Raw genomic sequence first — 19006 nt, forward strand, 5'->3', positions numbered from 1 at the left:
ACTTGCTGTCTCTGGAACTCCTGTTTTTAACTCTAGCACATTTATAATATAATAATTTATATGAGATAATTTATCTGAAAGATCCTGCACAAGATAGAGGGAGATTATTTCTCTGAGATTTACCACTTGTACGTACGAGTCCTTCCTACCTACCAGAGATTTCTGTTTGTCAGTAACTGGTAACTACCAGAACATATTTTTGGTTAATTTCTAGTTCAAAAGATTCCCTTGCTTCTTAAAGTGTAAACAGAGTTGACTAATGAAGCAAACTCCAGGTGTGATTGTAAGGCCAGATGTGTGTGCAGGTCTGAGCCTATGGCTCCAGCCAGCAACGAGTTACACCTGATCTTCTCGTTTCACTTTCAGAAGTAGGAAGTTCTCAGCTAAAGACAGCACAGGTGCCTGTTTCAGCACTGAGCTGGCATCACACGCCCCTGAGCGTTGATTCGAACAGATGATGTGCAGAGCTCAGGACTAAAGACATGGGACCAAAAGTCCCTGCTCTGCTGTGGAGAAATGCTATAGCATAGCGGCCTCACGCTTGGACACAGCTTTGTTGGGAACAGGGATGGAACAACATGTCAGGAAGCGCTTGACCTTCCTGACCTCCTTGTGGAACAAACTCTGGCCAAACACCGTCTCTGCTGATAGGCCCTCACAGGGGGATTTTGAGCCTGATCCTGTCCCCCTGCGGCCAGACCTAGAGCCGGATCCTGTCCTCCCCAGCTCCTCTCTCTTTAGTGCGCTGTATGATTTCAGAGCCAGGAGTGCAGAGGAGCTGAGCGTCAGCCGAGGAGATAAACTCTGTGTCCTCAAAGAAGAGGGGGAATATGTCTTAGCCAGGAGGCTTTCGGGGGAACCAGCGCTGGGCTACGTCCCTGCTAATTACGTGGCAAGGATCAACAAGGAAACCTCCCATCAGCTGTAAGTACCAGCTCTTCACTGTGGCTTGTGTGGGGATAATCTTTTGTAAATGAAGCACAAAGCAGGGGGAAACTTGGCAAGCTGGATCTCCCGGCACCAGTGCTATATATTGATCTAAGGCCTGGCAGAACTGAAAGCTAGGGACAAAGAACAAACACTGGGCCTGCTGCCTCTACATTGAGGCTGTCCCCGATCAGCTTGAACTGTAGCATTGTCTTGTCTCTCTTTTATTTGTAATTTGCATTTGGTATTGTCAGTAGTCAGGGCCTACGGCACACCACGGTTATTGGGCTGTGAGTGGAACTGGCGCATCGCACAGTTCCAGGCCAAACAGAGAGATGTCTGAGCTGTTTGTTCTGTTTGTACAGCACCTAGCACAACGGGGTCCTGCTCCAAGCTGGGGGCTCCTTGGTGCTCCGGTAATACAAACAATAATGATCCCTGGCAGGTGGCTGCCAAGGGCCTGCTCCACTCGCAGGTTCTGTACTGGTGATGCTGTGTCGGTTAGGGTGTGATTATTTTCTTTTAACTGAAATAGTGATGCTGGTAAAACCCCCAGCCTGGACACATTGATACCAGTCTGAAGGGGTCTTGTCCCAGGTATAGCTGTTCCCCTTCCTGTTTGAGAATACACTGTGCCAGGATACATCACCTTTCCAGTGGTATAGCTGCCCTTTAGACAAGGGGGGTTAGACTGGTTTGATTAAAGCAATGCGAGGTGTGTGTAGACAAGGCTTTTAATCCCTCTTTGTGCTGCATCAGTCCCCCAAACCGCTGCTGGTCCTCTTCTCCCAGACTGTGGTGTGGGATGAGGCTAAGTAGACAGCTGTGGCAAGCTTGGCAGAGGGAGGCAGCTGCCCTGCTGAACCCCCGAGCCCCACCAGACAAAACCCCTGTTTCGGCACAGCCGTGGGCCAGTCGAGTTCTCCAGCTCCAGCACCGGCCCAAGGGGAGGGTGTTGTGGAGCTCCAGCAGCAAGCTGCTCTGGCAAACCACTCCCCCACCCTGCCAACAACTCCCCAGCAACACCTTCACAGCTGCTGATTTTAAGGTTAGAACATTAACCTCTTCCTGCCCAGTGCGTGAGTGAAAGGCAGCATTTCTTTCCCCACTCACAATGATCCAGGTCCGACGTGCTTTGTGAAGCACACCTGAGACACTTCCGTTCTGCCAGTATCAGGCCCATGAGTCAGTCAGTACCATTAGCATATTACACACACGCTGGAAGCAAGCATTGCGAAAACTCCGAGTGAAGTCCCAGGAAAAGTTTCTCCTCTGGTCTTTCTAGTCTACTCAAGTGGCAGCTGAGCTCTTACTTATCTTCCTGAATATGGAGTCAAAGGGGTGGAATGTGGGTGACAGCATCCGATACACACTACAGTCAGTTTTCAAAGTGAAACCACTTTGCATTTTAAAATAAATAGGGTTCCGTTCCATCTGTCCGTCTCACTGAGATCAGATAGACAGGACACCGACCAAAAAAATGGTGGTGGGGTACGACCAGAATACAGGGTTTTCAGCACTGATGAATTCGTTTCTTTTCGTCAGGTTCCAGGTAGGGCTGGATTGAAAAATACAAGAAAAAAATGGATTTTTGGGGAGGGTTTTCATCAAAATGAAAAAAATTGTGTAGATCAAAGGGATCAGCAGTTTCTCAACAAACTGGTTTTGCCATTTTTGAATTGTTTTCCCTAATTTCTTTTTTTTTTTTGTCCAGACAAAAAATCTGGCCACCAGATTCAATCTGAATTCACAGGTAGGGTCGGTCACCCCAAACCTGCATTTTTTCAGTGACTTTAGTATTTGCCAAAAAATAAAAATTCCCCTAACTCTCCACACAACCCCATCCAAGCCCTAGTAGCAATGGCAGGGTGGGCATTGTACCAGTAGCCATCAGTACATCCCGATGCCTGTCAGATGCCAGGGGCATGACACTTGTGTAGTCCTGACCCTCATCCACTGATTGGGGCTGGGTCAGTCTTTACCAGCACACCTGTGTTTCACACCTGTATTACAGGTGGCACATGAAGTAAAGGAACCCACCTTTTCTTGCTGGTGGGATCAAACCTCAGTGTAGATCAAGAGTGACCATGTTCGTGGTCGTGCTTGTCTAGAGCATAAACCCACAGTGCAGTTTAGCTGTTATGACTGGCAATGCACCAGGACAGCAGCAGGCAGGTTCAGGCAAAGCTTCGTTGACAAATTCATTCATGGGCCCCGTGAAGAGAGTAGCTGAATTAGAATAATTCCAGGAGAGGAGTAAAAGTCATTAGTACTCCTAGGTGGAGGAAATTGATCCTTAACCTGTGGAGCGTGCTTGGCTTTGTTGATGCTATGTATTCCTCACTTTCTTGCCTCACCAATTCATAGTTCCTTTAATAATCTGCAGCCAGCAATAATCTGTGTGGCAGAGAGAAATTAGTGGGGCGTATGCACCAGCGTCCCGATTTCTGAAAAGCGGCTTCTGAGTTTGTTACCAAATAGTCTCGTGAGTGCAGTTTTGCAGGAGCAAAGAATCTGATCTCACGGAGTCACCCAAATCACTGGCTGCACCCCCACAGCACCTGGTAGAGTGGGACTTTCAGAAGCAGTAACCTAGCTCAGTGGTCTTCAAAGTTTTTGGATCGCGCACGCCCCAGTGCCACCGAAGAAAGGAAAGGGGAAGACCTGCCGTAGGCGTGCTGCCGAACAAAAAAGGAGGCAAGACCTGCCCCAGGTGTGCTGCTGGAGGGGAAGACCTGCTGCAGGCGAAGAAAAAAAACAGCGGAGTGCTGTCAGGTGGCACTCCTCCTGCCACGCACCCCCTGGAATCCTATGGTGCCCCCCCTGGGGTACACGCACCCCACTTTGGAGACCACTGACCTAGCTCACTGAAATCCAGTGGCAAAACTCCGCGTCTCCATGGCAGAAGCCTTGTGCCGCCGCTGAATGCTTTTTGGGACTCCCACCTACGTATCCACGTATTCTCAAATACGCCTGCAATTGTTTGCACCCTACCACCTGCCCCTAGTTATCTGGGGGTGCAAGACTGATGCCTGAGTTGAGGCCCATATATAGGGCCCGACCAAATTCACGGTCCAATTTGGTCAGTTTCACGATCATAGGATTTTTAAAATCCTACATTTTATGATCTCAGCTATTTAAATCTGAAAGTTCACAGCATCATAATTTTAGGGGTCCTGACCCAAAAAGGAGTTCGGGGGGGCGGGGCTTGCAAGGTTATTGGGAGGGGTGGGGATTGTGGTACTGCTAACCTTACTTCTGCGCTTGCTGCTGGTGGCGGGGCTGGGCCGCCGGAGAGCAGCGGCTGCTGGCCGGGAGCCCAGCTCTGAAGGCAGAGTCACCGCCAGCAGCAGGGCAGAAGTGAGGATGGCCTGGTATGGTCTGGCCACCCTTCCTGCTGCTGGAGGGGCACTGCCTTCACAGCTGGGCACCTGGCCACTAGCTGCCGCTCTCTGGCCACCAGCCGCTGCTCTCCAGCCACGAGCTGCCTGCTCCCCGCAGCGTGTTCACTCCGCACCCTCCTGTGCAGCCGGGCAGTGGGTTGTCTTCACCTGAGGCCTGCCGGTGATGCTGTGATTCTGCTCCCATTGCAGGTGGGGGTCTTGAGGGCACCGCCTGGCCCCAGGCCTGGCAACCTAGATTCATTTTTCATTTACTGGGTGTATGTGTGCTTGCAGCTTGCCCAGAACCGTCACGCTAGGTGAAGAGACGAGAGTAGGGACTATGCTAACAGCCTGGGGGGGAAGCAGCTTTCCTCAGCTAGCCGGGTGTATTGCAAGTGAGCCAGTTGCGGGGGAGCGAGGCGAAGAGCCTGTCAGATCCACACCACATCAGTGCTTGTAGCTGAGGCAAATAATCCCTTTCCATCTCCCTTCTGCGCAGTTACACCAACCCTGAGCCCCAGGACAGGCTCAACCTGTCTTCCCCCCTGCCCCTCCCAACAAGAACAAACAAGAACAAGAAACGCCAGCTGTGCCTTGGGCTGAGTATACGACGCTGCTGGATGGATCAAGTCCCTGGTAAATGCAGGCTCAGGGGCGCCATTCACCCAACACCCTCTGGGAGCCTCTCCCAGTGCCTGCGTGGGGGTGTGCAGAGATACTAACAGACCCTTTCACTGCTCAACCCTTTGTAACAAACACCAGTTCAGCTTTCTGCAGCAATGGCCTCTAGTACCCTGGCAACCGCCTTTACTCATGTATTGCCTGGGAAGCGATGACCTCTGACCCTTTCCCAGATGATTTTTAACAATAGATTTGCACAAATTATAGGAGTAGAGGAGTTGGAGGGGAAGGACGGAGCCGGGATCCACTTGCATCCATCAGAACGCCTGACCAGCAGGATTTTAGGAGCAGTGCAGTTTAGGTTAGTACTTACATTGTAAACTCCTTGGGGCAGGAACCGTCTCTTTCTGGGTTTGTACAGTGCCTAGCACAATGAAGCCCTGCTTCACAACTAGGGTTCAGAGGCACTATGGTAATACAAATAAATGATGTAATAATTAGAAGAGTGGTGAGAAGAGACACGTGATATTGTTCCTGGCCCCCTGAACCCTTACACACACTGAATGGCCACGTATACATTTGCACATACACATTTTAGTACCCATGTGTGTTAAGATGGGATAGTCCTGGTTGGAGACAAGGCTGGCTCTGGGCAGGGACTGTGCAAAACGCCCCTTGTGTGGTGTTTAGTGAGCCCTCCACACTGAAGGAGTTTGCAAGAGTTCTGCTGCATTCTGTGTCCAATTGCAATTGGCTCTGCCTGTAACAATGAGCTTCCTGGAGCCCTGCCTGCACTGTGTCTGGGAAGCTCAGCCCTTAAAGGTCCTGTCCCCAATAGCACACCTAGCACAGCTCTGCCCACAGCACCTCACACCTGACCTGCAGCCCTGCCTTGCTATTCCAATCTTCGATCTCCTTTGGTTAGAGACTGACGATTGTACGGAATTTTGCCAAGCACAAAGGGTAGTTTTGTGACGGGCAAATAGAGGAAAGACCACCGGCACATTTTCACTTGTGACCTAATCCATATTTGAACCTGGATTTTCTAGAACTGAAGGGCAAATAAGTGCCTTATTTTAGGTGCTACCAAACCCTTCTAATTCTTCCTGCTTCCTTAACTGCTGAATTAAGATCAAAATGCCCGGTATCTTTGGTGGAGTTAAGTGTTTACAGCAGACGCCATTGGTTCTAAAGATCTGCTCTTATCTGGGGCAAAGTGCCGGGCTTTCCTGTACTCTCCTCTGGAGTCCAAAGAATGAAGGAAATAGTTTGGCATTAACAAGCTGTGATACCAGATAACAAAAGGCCCCGGTGAAACTGAGCAAATCATTCAGCAGCCTCTGAGCGCAAAGGTTAGCGATGACATCAGAGGGTGTGATTGTTTGTGGTGCGATTGTTTGCGGGTGCTCCTGTCTCTGCACTGTAAATCAGCTCTTCTGCTGCTCATGAGGCAGTTGCACAAACACAAATAGTGATAACCACAGGTAGTGTGGGCTGGAACCCAAGAACCAGCATCTCTGCTATTCCAGCTCGGTGGGGACATGGGGAGAACATCTGGCATCCTGATCTTCTGTTCAACCCTGCCACTGGGGGGGTTGGATACAAGCAGTTTCTGGCCAACCCTCAGCACTGACACTGGGGACTGGGGTTTCTGCTCCCTTTGTGCCACATGAGACATACAAAGCCTCTGCAGAGGGCAGGGAATGAATGTAACATGGTTGATACCCAAGGGGAAGGAAGCTGTGTGGGAGACATTAGGAAAACAGTGTGTGCGTCTGATGTGACTAGCCGGGGAGCGACATTATAAATTAAGAAATTGACATCAACGGGCAGTTCCTTCAATACTGGGGCGCATGCCTCCACAATGGGGGTGGGTGAAGCTAGCAAACTGCACTGCTGGCTTGTACATATGCAGCCACAATGTACATTACTGAACTGAAATGGACATCAAAGGGCAGCTCCTTGAGTACCGCTGAGCATGAGCACTGTAAACTAGCAAACCTTGTCTCTGGCTTTCATGTGGGCATCCCTCGCACCAGGCGGTCCGTGGGCTAAGCAGGGCTGGGTTACAGATGATGAGGTCTTTTCAAAACAAAGGAAATGGTTGGTTGGACTCCGCATCCAGCCCCACGTCCATGCTCACATGAGTTATGTTATGCACCAATATAACCCACTAAACGCCATTCCTAAGAAAGGCCAGATCACACTGCTTCAGCAACACCCAAACAAGTGGTAAATAGGCAAATTAACCCTGCCCGCGGGTGAGGGAAAGTCACTTTGCCCTCTTCACATCTAGGGGGAGCCGGAGACCTTCTGTTCCCTGCAGGCCTCCTCGAACCTGGGCTGATACATGCAAAGGCTGGTCTGTGCCTGTGCATTGTGCATTAACCTAGCCCATGCAGGTCGTTCCTGCTGCAGCAGACAGCTCTTCTTCTAGGAAAAGAAGGAAAAGGTGCATTTCTCTCTTTTGCACCCTGGGCACTGGCCACCCCATTTTTTACTTGCTAGTATTCAGGGGGCTGGAGTTTTTTTGCAGCAAGTCTTTTATTATCTGCCTCAGGAGGTTTTACTGGTGCCCATCACTCCCGTATCACACCACCTTCTGCATAAAACACAGCAGTGCCGATGAGCCCCCCTGGGCCAGACCCTCAGCTGGCGTCAATCAGCATAGCTCTGTCGAAGTCCGTGCAGAGCTGCTGATTGACCCCAGCTGAGGACCTGACCCTCCGTCGCTTGTCCCCTGGCGCATGCTATGGCTAAACGGAGCCAGCTGCAGCCACATGGTGCAGAGCCCAGCTCGGTTCACGCTGCCCATTTCAGGGCATTATTGGGCTTTACTCTGACTCCTCCCGTCTCAATGCCTCTCGGGGCCCGGGTGCAGCAAGGGTCTGTCCTGGGGGCTCAGTCGCTCTGATCGGCCATTTGTCTTTCTTGCAGCTGGTACTTCAGTGGAGTCAGTCGAAATGAGGCCCAGCAGCTCCTTCTCTCACCGCCCAATCAACACGGCTCCTTCCTCATCCGCGACAGCGAGAGTAGCCGGGGGGAGTATTCTCTGTCAGGTAACCCCCAGCGCTCTGCAAAGTCCGGCCCTGCTGCTGTCTGTGGCTCATTTCTGCCCTCGTGCCACAAAGGGGGCTCAGTGCTGCCCAGGAGCAGAGGGTGGCACAGCTGGTGGGGAAGGGAAATGAAGATGGTTGTGAGCCACCTTGCCACCTACCTCCATCCTGGGGGCCTGCCAGAGGCCAAATTCACCCCTGGCATAATTTAGAGCCATCTCAAGGCACTTTTTAGGTTCCTTTCTCTCTTGGTCGCCCTTCCCTGGGCTATGGCAGCCCCAGGTGTAGATTTGGCAAGATGAGGGGAAAGGGAAGTGATCAGCATGTACCACATGCAAGTGGGAGAAGCCCCTGGGTGAAGGAACATTCTGCCTGTGGAGCTGGGCTCACCAACAAGCAGGAAAGAGCAGGGATGTGTTTAAAGTGGTTTATAGCATCCTATTAAGATGGCTTCACTTCAGCTCTGAAAAGGGACAGAAAGCCACTCCAATGGCCATTGAATGCCCTGCGTATCTATGCAAATATTGAGCGCTGAATCACTGTGGGAAAGCAAAGTACAATGCTCTCATTCAGGGATATGAAAGCCATAAACAATTTACAGCTTCATAAGACAGCTTCATAGTCCTTAGCCGCGGGGTTTATTTCCAGTGGATTGTTCTATTGATCTGTGGATTATATAAAAAAAGAAATTCCGGCTTTAAGCTATCAGGGCCTGATTCAGGTCTCATTTACAGTGATGTAAATTCATAGATTTTTAATGCATCACTTAGTCTGACCTTTGGCATGACACAAGATGAAGACCCTCACCCCAGTAATTTCTGCATCACGCCCGTAAACTCTGTTTGCAAACTAGCATACAGTGATATTCAGTCTTGATTGAAAGACTTCAGGTGATTGGAGATCGCACCACGTCCCTGGGTAAATTGTTCCAATGGTTAATTACCCTCCCTGTTAAAAATTTACTTCCAGTCTGAATTTGTCTAGCTTTAGCTACCAATCATTGGATCTCGTTGGCCTTGGTCTGCTAGATAAAGAGCTGTCTACTATCAAATCTCTGCCATGTGTTAGTATTTAGAGACCATTTATAGACCAAGTCACCTGTTAACCACCTCTTGGACAAACTATCTAGGCTGAACTTCTTTAGTATGGAAGTCAGTGTTGTTACACTGGTGTAAATGAGAGCCAAACTGAGGCCAGAGCCAGCAATGCTCAAGTGGGGACTAGTGCTGGTTGCATGGGTCACTGAACTCTGTTTCAATTTCTCCTTTGGTTTTTCTCTTGCAGTCCGTAATCATGCTAAAGTCAGTCATTTCCGGATCTGTAAGGAGCCCGACGGAGGTCTGTACATACAAAAGGGACACACTTTCCCCAACATGGAGGAACTGCTCACCTTTTACACCATAAACTGGAAAGTTGTACAGAGCCCCTTGTTACAGCCCTGCATCCCTAAGGTCTGTGTACACAACACTAGCGTCAACTAGTTTCTTTCACTCTTACACTCATCTTAAACCTGATGCTCACTATTTGCTTGCTGGCCTTGGCCGTTTTCTTTCTTCGTTATTTCATTTTAGTCTTGTAACTTGTTCTGTGATTGTGATGGGGTAGGGAGCAGGTGATTTGCTAGGGGATATGGTGGCCATTAGAACAGAGGCATTCTGAAGGACAATGCAGGCAGTTTCTTGTAGAACTGGTTGCATTCTTTTTGTTTTGGAGCCAAAAAAAAAAAATGAATCCAAAAACTATAAACATTCTCCAGTGGGAGAAATGGGGCCAGAATGAAAAAAAAAAATCCGTGTTCATTCTGCCAACAGAAATAAAAAAGTCTTTCAGTGAAAAAATGTTGAAAATGAAAAACGTTTTTTTCAGCATTTTTTCACAGAAATGTGTCCATAATTTTTTGAGCAGCTCAACTTTCGACACTTTATTAAATGAAAGGTTTAAGTGTCCTTTTAATATAGCTGCCCTCTTATCCATCCATCAGCCTCTTTGCTTTCAGGCTCTGCTGTGTTAATTATAAGGTTAAGGAGTCTCTCTTGTTCTGCGGCTTTTATCTGGTTTCCCTTTCTTCAAGTTGAATTGCACAGGGCTTTCTCAAATGCTTACTCCATATTCAAGGCCATCTTTAAGGTCATTGGTTCCAATTCAGAGTGAAAAAGAATTTGAAATGTAGGAACTTCCTCTGGAACAGAAACTCCAAGTTTCAACCAGCTCTACCGAGAAGTTTAATTTGCAGGGGACAGAGACCAGTTTCCTATAGCTTCACTGAGCACCCTCTTATCATACAAATCAATATTAATGGTGCAGATGGGATGGTCTCTCTGTGATCTGAGCGGCTGCTTCCTGCTACATACCCCTTCCAGCAGCTTCTCTGCCTTCACGCTTCCTGTGAGACCTAACTGCCTCCCGAGAGAAACCAGAGCCCTTAGTATCCCTTGAGCCTTTGTAGTTCCTGGTCCTAAAATGGTGGTAGATCCTGCAGTCTCAAAGTTCTGTTCTCATGGACATCTCTGGCTCCCAAATGTGGCCAGTGCTCCAAAGGCAGTAGCCACGGCAAAGGATTCTGGGACACACCTGAGGGTCAGAAGTGCACACGTAACAGAGGAGAATCAGGATGAAGAGGTGCTGTTTGGGACTGGACTGGATGCTGACTTCGGTTGCTTTCTCATCCTATGCCCAAGTCTGCCCTGGTTCATAAAGCTGCCTCTACCTGACTAGCTGGATGGCATAGGCCTGAAATGAAATGTTCTGTGTCTCTATATGTTTAATACAGACACCTCCGGTGAGAGATGCATGGGAACGGCCCCGTTCAGAATTCACCCTCGGGAGGAAACTGGGGGAAGGATACTTCGGAGAGGTGTGGGAAGGATTGTGGAAGAACATGGTCCCAGTTGCCATCAAAATCATAAAACAAGGTGCGTGGACGCGAAGGCAGGGAACATTAACCATGTGCCACCTTGTCTCTTTCACTCACTGCCATGAAAGATCTCTCCAGTCTGTTTCATTTCCCCCTTGATCACCCAACATTTCATGTAAACAATCAGACTAAATAAACTAACTTCGATAGGACTTCCTGCCTGGCTTAGTCGGGCAACCCTAGCTCAGTAAGGCTACTTGCCTGGAAGCGAGGTGCATGCCAAAGCATCCACACGTCTGCACGCACCCATTCGAAAATCTGGTCCTATCTACGTTGAGGCCTTTACAAAATGGCTTCCTCCCCCCTTACCCCCCATCACTCTGGAGGCCTCATGGTAAGACACTGCACTGTTGTGTGGAACAGGGGCTCTCAACCTTTCCAGAGTACTGTCCCCCTTTCAGGAGTTTGATTTGTCTTGTGTACCCCAAGTTTCACCTCACTTAAAAACTCCTTGCTTACAAAATCAGACATAGAAATACAAAAATGTCAGAGCACACTAGTACTGAACAATTGCTGACTTCTCATTTTTACCATATATTATCAAATAAATCAATTGGAATATAAACATTGTACTTACATTTCAGTGTATCGTATATAGAGCAGTATAAACAAGTCCTTGTCTGTAAGGAATTTTAGTTTGTACTGACTTTGCTAGTGCTGTTTATGTAGCCTGTTGTAAACCTAGGCAAATATCTAGATGCCTTGATGTACCCCCTGGAAGACCTCTGAGTCCCCCCAGGGGCAGGCTTACCCCAGGTTGAGAACCACTAGTGTGGAAGGCCCTTCTGCACTCAGCAGCTACCTGAAAATGGCATCTCAATCCTAACGAGAACAACCTCAATAAATGTTATTGTTAATGAGCTGCAAGGGGGTGGGGTGCATGAGCCGTGAGAGCCGCAGAGTGGGGGCGGGGCTGGAAAGCTCCCGCAGCCACATGGAGAAAGGCAGGGATGAACGTAGCGAGAAACGCACTCACCCTGGAAACGTCTCGGCTTCCTCCACAGCTGACATGAAGGCAGAAGACTTCACCAAAGAGATTCAGAACCTGAAGCGGCTGAAGCACGAGAGGCTGATCCAGCTCCATGCGGTCTGCTCTGTGGGTGAGCCCCTGTACATCGTCACCGAACTCATGAGGAAAGGCAACCTGGAGAGCTACCTCAGCGGTCAGTACCACCCGGCCCTGAATGCCAAGCGCTGCGCAGGGAGTCATAGAATCATAGACTATCAGGGTTGGAAGGGACCTCAGGAGGTCATCTACTCCAACCCCCTGCTCAAAGCAGGACCAATCCCCAATTTTTGCCCCAGATCCCTAAATGGCCCCCTCAAGGATTGAACTCACAACCCTGGGTTTAGCAGGCCAATGCTCAAACCACTGAGCTCTCCCTCCCACCATGTGACAGTACCACTCTTGGAACTCGAGTCTCCCAGCACTCAAGAGCAGCTCGAAGGGACGGCAGGGCCCAGGCGGCTGCCTCCGCCCTGCCCAAATTAAACCGGTGACAACGCGCTGCCGTCAAAGAGGCAGCCCGCCGAGCTCTGCTCTCATTTACGTTGGGGCGAAGGCAGGGCGGCTCCACCCCAGTCGGAGCAATTCCATGCTTACCCCAGTGTAACTGAAAGCAGAATTCAGCCCCGGGTACATTCTAATTCACCATACGTCGGCCAGGGACAATTCGCCATTTTTAATTTTAAACCTCTTACAGAAGCCCTCACCCCTACCACCGGTAACTATGCAATGGGCCTCTTTGCAGAAAAGTCTCAACAGTCCTGAGCACCCAGATCTGAATGTAAGGCCTGGTCTTCACACCGTTTTTTGTGCTGGTATAACTCACTTGGTCGGGTGTGATTGTTTTACTGAAATATATATACTAGACTAATACCTCATGTGGGTTATATCCGTATAATGCTGTCTTTTTCCAGTACAGTTTATTCCCCTTCCTTTATGGAGGGCGGTAGTGCTCGGACTATACCGATGTAGTGAAAACAGTACAATTTGTGTATGTCGACAAGGCATAGGCTTCCTCAAAGCTCCTGCAGGTTTGAACTCCTGCCGTCGCTTGACGCCCCTCTCTAAGAAGAGTTGCCGTGGCACATTGAGACATTCGCGCAGTCCGAATGGCGTGCTGCTTCGTTGTTCACCGACTCCAAAGGAGGTGGTTTCACCGGGGGACTGGGAGAGTGAGTTTTCAGCTCCCCAGCCTGCTCGGCCACAACCTCTGTTGGAAGCGAATTGCCAAAACTTGTCCCTTGGGCATTGGCGTCTGAAACAGATAAAAAGGCAAGTCTCCTGTTGCCATCTTGATGAGTCAGCCCTGAAACTGCACGAAGAACATGCCTGTAGTGTTTATTTCTCTCATTCTTTTCTTTCGTTCCCCCAACCAGGAAATAGTTGTTAGGGAAACAAGTCACACAGCTCCCAGCTGGGACCTCTTCTTTACTAGGTAACATCCTCCATTGACTAATGGGGCCTCCTTTGGGGCTATGGATCCCGCAGGACTCATTATCCAAGGAGCAACAACTCCCAAGTAGGATGGGTTCTGAAACACAACTCCCAGCCAAGAGTTAGACTCCATGGCTCATACTCCTAACAGTGGCTCATACTCCTACCATACTCCTTATGAGGACCACCTTCCTCACTGCAACAGAGCTCACAGGGGTCCAATGCCTGCCAAGCACTGAAACACACGCTTAACTTTACAGACATGGAAGTCAAGGGGAACCTGCATGTGCTCAAAGTTAAGCGTGTGTGTGAGTGCTTTGCAGAAGTGGGGGCTGAATAACAAAGGCTGCACACGTTCATAACGTGTTTATTTTATCAGTTCCTAGCAGCAGGTCTCTTTCCTAGCAAGGATGTACTGATTCCATAACGTGCTCTGTGAGGGTTTTAATGGATCAGCCTAAAACAGAAAGTGATTTTGGTCCTTCGATCGCTGGTTTAACAGGTCTGGAAGGGAGGGCTCTGAGCACACTCCACCTGATGAGCATTGCTTGTCAGGTGGCCGATGGGATGACGTACCTTGAAGAACAGCATATCGTTCACAGGGACTTGGCCGCTAGGAACATCCTTGTGGGAGACAACCTCACCTGCAAAATCGCCGATTTTGGACTCGCCAGGCTCCTCAAGGTTGGTCTGCTGGAAGCTGTTGGTCCCTTTGCCTTGCTTATTTCCACATTCCCTTCCCTGTCCCCAAGGGGCTCCCAGTTTCAAAGCCCCAATTCACACTGGAACCTGTGAGCCCCACCCTTGAAGCTTTTACAAGGTGGCACCATCCTACCAGCTGGTTAGACTTAGATACAGCTGATTAACTGGCTGGAGGGGTTGCCTTTGAATGCCACAGAACAGACAACTCCACCTCTCCCCAAACACTGACTTTTCTGCCTGCCTAGAGGATGAGAAACTCGCACCAGGGATCCAGCGTTGGCTGTCCCAGGTTGACAATCCCGAGAGCTACAGCTAGACCGAGGTACTGAAACATGGTCTCCAGTTACATCGCGTGTGGCAGGACACAATCAGTGTCGGCCCTGAAACGAGTGCACCGTTGGAGAGAGGGAGCTGTGGGGCTAGTAAGGGTTACTTGAGATAGCAGCTTAGGCTTCTCCTGCCCCCGTGCCTGTGAGAGAGGGGATATTGTGTTTGTTATTTCCCCTTTGCTCATGGCCTATCTCCTGCTGCTTTTTAGGACGATATTTATTCCACCAGCGGCAGCACCAAAATCCCAGTGAAGTGGACAGCACCAGAAGTAGCAAACTACCACACCTACTCACTGAAATCTGACGTTTGGTCCTATGGGATCCTGCTCTATGAAGTCTTCACGTATGGGCAGACCCCGTATGAAGGTAAGATGCCCACCCTTCCCCCTCCTCTTTACCAGCTGTGCTGCCTTTCGAGGGATACTGTGCCACACTCTTTCAGAGAATGTCCTTCAGGGCGCGTCTACACAAGAAAAGCGCCTGTGGTCGCAACTCTCGGAACCCAGGTCAACTGATTCGGGCTCGCACTGTGGGGCTAAGCGTAGACATTCGGGCTGGAGCCCAGGCTCTGAAACCTGCCGAGGGGGGAGAGACTTGCAGCTCCGACCTGAGCCCTAATATCTATCCAGCTATTTTCAGCCCTGTGGCACAAGCACTTCCAGCCTGAGTCAATTGCCCCAGATTGAGACTTGGTGCCGCGGATTGGTTTGGTTTTTTGCAGTGTAGATGTACCCTCGTTGTGCTCCCCTTACACAAGGCTGCTGTCCTCTGGCTCCCCACCTCACCGACATCCAGCAGATAGCCCTGATGAAACATGTGCTTCTCCCACCCCGCCATCCAGTCTTCCTGCCAGGAAAGGAGGCTTTCAGCACAGTGCATGGAGCCGCTACGGCACAGCCAGGAGGCAGCCTTGATAGTTGCTTGACACAGGTTTCACTACACATGGGAGGTGCGCTTGATGAGGGATCGAATGGTGATGGAGAAGCCGTTCCATACAGGCCGGCTAGACTCTTCACAGCCACCCTGAGCCATTTGGGGGGATAAACTCCACAACGTGATGGTGAATAGGGTCATTGGAGTTTATTGTTTCCTTACAGGAATGACAAACCAAGAAACCATACAGCAAATCAGCATGGGCTACCGCCTGCCCCGGCCAAGCACTTGCCCTCCTGAGATCTATATCGTCATGCTGGAGTGTTGGAAGGGTAATGCTGAGGAACGACCCACCTTCCTCGCTCTGAGAGAGAAACTCTGCTCGATTTACAGACGGGCGCACAATTTGCTCTCCTGATGGAAACGGCCCTACGCCTCACCCCCGTGATTATTTGGGGCTCCATTTCCCACTGCTGGAGGTATCCATTCCATTGACTAACCTGTGCAGGGCTTGAGTCCGGCAGGCATTCTTGTGTTGCACATTTCAGATGAAGATACACAAGGCCCTCTCCTTAGGAGGGACAGAAAACCGTGCTCCATTTTGGAGACTTTTAGCCTCCTTGCTATGGTCTGGCTGTGCCCTCCTCAAGAGGACTATTCATTATAGATGCGGTACAGCAAAGATGTCACCTTGGGTATAAGAAGTTCTTAATCTGAACAGTACAGCAGGATTTCACAAGCTACCCGCTGCGTTGAAAGTGAAGTTTCCCGTTTACTTTGTCTGTGTAAACTACTGATTGCTATGGATTTATTCATGATGTGTGTCTGATTTATTTATTGATCAATGCATGTAAACCCACTCAATTTTCAGAGCGCATGCGGACAATGTAACTCTTCAGAGTACTTGCTAGTATCAGTGGCAGAATCAGACCTGACCATGTTGTAGTTCACAGCAAGAAAAAGCCATGTAAAGCCCTGTTTCCTCATTGGGATTCAGAGACATCCAGGCATCCCACATATGGGCAGCATTTGGGTCTTAGATCTGCCTGGACTTCTCCCTCTATGCCTGGAACTGCCAATTACCACTCCCCCCATTCCCCACAATTCGGACCCACTCAGATATAATTGTATTCCTGTAACCATCATCCTTCCTGACCCCTCCTGGTGTATATTATTAAGCTCTCATTTGTCTGTCATATTCCTCATTTAGACTGTAAGCTCTGCAGCAGAGGGACCTGGCTTCTCGATGTTCCCCAACTGTGAAACAATAAATCATCATCATCATGGTTAATTCATACTCCAGGGAGAGCTGAGCCCTGAGCTCCCTGTCTTTTAGCACCACTTAGTGGCTGCCTGAAGCATGACATTCTTTTTATTTGTTAAATGCAAACGTTAACTGTACATTTTCTGCCTCTTTAAATACAAGTATTTTAACCAACTTTCTCTGGTTTTCTCATCAAAGTATTGGAGGAGGCTCTGTGAAGCTATTGGAAGGTTCCCAAGAGGATCTAGGAAAGGGTCCTCTTAAAAAATAAAAACACATCAACCATGTGTATATCCATCTCTTACCCTACTTCCTGTCTTTCTTGTGCATTGGGATAGTTTGCACTTGTGCCTTTAATAATGATGCTTTAAAAAAACTGCTGACTGTCTGGAACTCTTTTTCCCCTTGACTCGCTTCCCATGGGATTGTACCTACCAACTCCCTGCGTTTGCTAAACTCTGCCTTCTTGAAGTCCATTGTCATTATGCTGCTCTTTTCCCTCCTACCGTTTCTTAGAAGCAAAAACTCTATCAACTTCGTGATCACTTTCATCCAAGCCTCAAATTCTCAACTATTTCCTCCCTACTTGTCAGAATCCAGGAGAGAACAGCCTCTCCCCTGGTTGCTTTCTCCACCTTCTGTAATAGAAAGTTGCCTCCAGGGCATTCGGAGAACTGGTTGGATGGGCCCTGTTGTATTATTTTCCCAACAGATGTCTGGGTAGCTGAAGTCTCCCATCACCACCAAGTGTTCTGCTTTGGGTGATTTTGTTAGTTGTTTTTAAAAAGCCACATTCACTTCTTCCTGGTTAGGTGGTCTGTAGTCGAAACCTACCATGACATCAACCTTGTTCTAACCCCATTTAGCCTTCCCCATCCATAGCCTTTCAACAGGTCTGCCTCCCATTTCTAGCTTCATCTCAGAAGGAAAGATAGTAAATATGGTAAGAGCCCACCATGGCTTAACTAGGAGATCGTCAATGACCTGAAACTCAAAAAACAGTCATACAAAAAGTAGAAACCAGGTCAAATTACTCAAGCTGAATATAAAAAACAAAAACAACGCTGGCATATAGGGACAAAATTAAAAAGGCCATGGCACAAAATAAGCTAGGGATATAAAGAGTAACAAGAAAACATTTTACAAATACATTAGAAGCTAGAGGAGGACCACTAAGGACAGAATAGGGCCGTTACTCAATGAGGAGGAAAAGACAATAACAGAAAATGCAGCAATGACCAAAGTGTTAAATGCCTTTTTTGTTTCAGTTTTCACCAAAAAAAATTAGCAGTGATTGCACCACTAAATAGTGAATATCAGTGTAAATAAGTAGGATCCAAGGCTAAAACAGGGAAAGAACACAGTAAGAATTACTTAGACATGTTAGATGTCTTCAAGTCGGCGGGGCCAGACAAAATACACCCTATAAGACTTACAGTACTGGCTGAAGTATCTCTGAGCCATTAGTGATTATCTCTGAGAACTCGTGAAGAACGAGAGAGATCCCAGAGGACCGAAAAAGGGCAAATGTAGTCCCTATCTATGAAAAGAAGGATAAGGTCAACCCACAGAAATATAGAACAGTCAAGTATCAGGGGGTAACCAGGTTAGTCAGTATCCACAAAAACAACAAAGAGTCTGGTGGCACCTTAAAGACCAAAAGATTGATTTGGGCATAAGCTTTTCATGCATCTGAAGAAGTGGGTTTTTTACCCACAAAAGCTTATGCCCAAATACATCTGTTAGTCTTTAAGGTGCCACCAAACTCCTTGTTGTTTTTATAGATCAGTCAGTTTAACTTCGGTACCCAGAAAGATAATGGGAGCAAATCATCAAACACTTTGTAAGCACCTAGAAGATAATAAGGTGACAGTAACAGTCAACATGGATTTGTCAAGAACAAATCATGTCAAACCAACCTAATATCCTTCTTTGGCAGGGTAACAAGCCTTATGAATGGGGGAAACAGTAGCTGTGATATACCTCAACTTTAGTAAGACTTTGGATACAGTCTCACATGACCTTCTCATAAGCAAACCAAGGAAATATAGCCTAGACAAACCTACTATAAGGTGGGTGCACAACTGGCTGGAAAATCATACTCAAAGAGGAGTTATCAATGGTTCACAGTCCAGCTGGAAGGCCATATCGATGGGGGTCCCGCAGGGATTTGTCTGGAGCCTGGTTCTATTCAATATCTTCATAAATGATTTGGATAATGGCACGGGGAGTACACTTATAAAGTTTGTGGATGAAACCACCCTGGGAGGAGTTGCAAGTGCTTTGCTTTGGAAGCCAGGATTAGAATTAAAAATTACTTCCCTGTGCCTCGGTTTCCCCTATTGCTGGACTGTGAACCATTGATAACTCCTCTTTGAGTATGATTTTCCAGCCAGTTGTGCACCCATCTTATGTAGGTTTGTCTAGGCTACGTATTTTGAGATCTGCAGGTGAAAAGCCCTGTATGGACCCCGTCCAGAACCCAGCAAAGTCAACA

At 48.5% G+C, this 19006-nt stretch overlaps 1 protein-coding gene across 1 annotated transcript; it reads left to right on the top strand.

Moving 5' to 3' along the window:
• The first annotated feature begins 568 nt into the window (after window positions 1–568).
• On the top strand, window positions 569–15663 carry SRMS (src-related kinase lacking C-terminal regulatory tyrosine and N-terminal myristylation sites). The gene is made up of 8 exons (XM_073309024.1): window positions 569–924; window positions 7869–7990; window positions 9272–9438; window positions 10758–10899; window positions 11906–12064; window positions 13844–14025; window positions 14582–14738; window positions 15470–15663. The coding sequence occupies exons 1-8, from the start codon at window positions 569–571 to the stop codon at window positions 15661–15663; spliced, it is 1479 nt and encodes a 492-aa protein (XP_073165125.1).
• Window positions 15664–19006: the final 3343 nt, after the last annotated feature.

This window comes from Lepidochelys kempii, chromosome 13, assembly GCF_965140285.1.
Source record: "Lepidochelys kempii isolate rLepKem1 chromosome 13, rLepKem1.hap1, whole genome shotgun sequence".
Taxonomy (NCBI): Eukaryota; Metazoa; Chordata; order Testudines; family Cheloniidae; genus Lepidochelys; species Lepidochelys kempii.

Bases quoted from the DNA above. Each gene is read 5' to 3' on its own strand.
- SRMS (XM_073309024.1), top strand. From the start codon at position 569: ATGGAACAACATGTCAGGAAGCGCTTGACCTTCCTGACCTCCTTGTGG. The intron at 7,991-9,271 runs GTAACCCCCAGC...TTTCTCTTGCAG, and splicing joins GGGGGAGTATTCTCTGTCAG to TCCGTAATCATGCTAAAGTC. The intron at 14,026-14,581 runs GTTGGTCTGCTG...GCTGCTTTTTAG, and splicing joins GACTCGCCAGGCTCCTCAAG to GACGATATTTATTCCACCAG.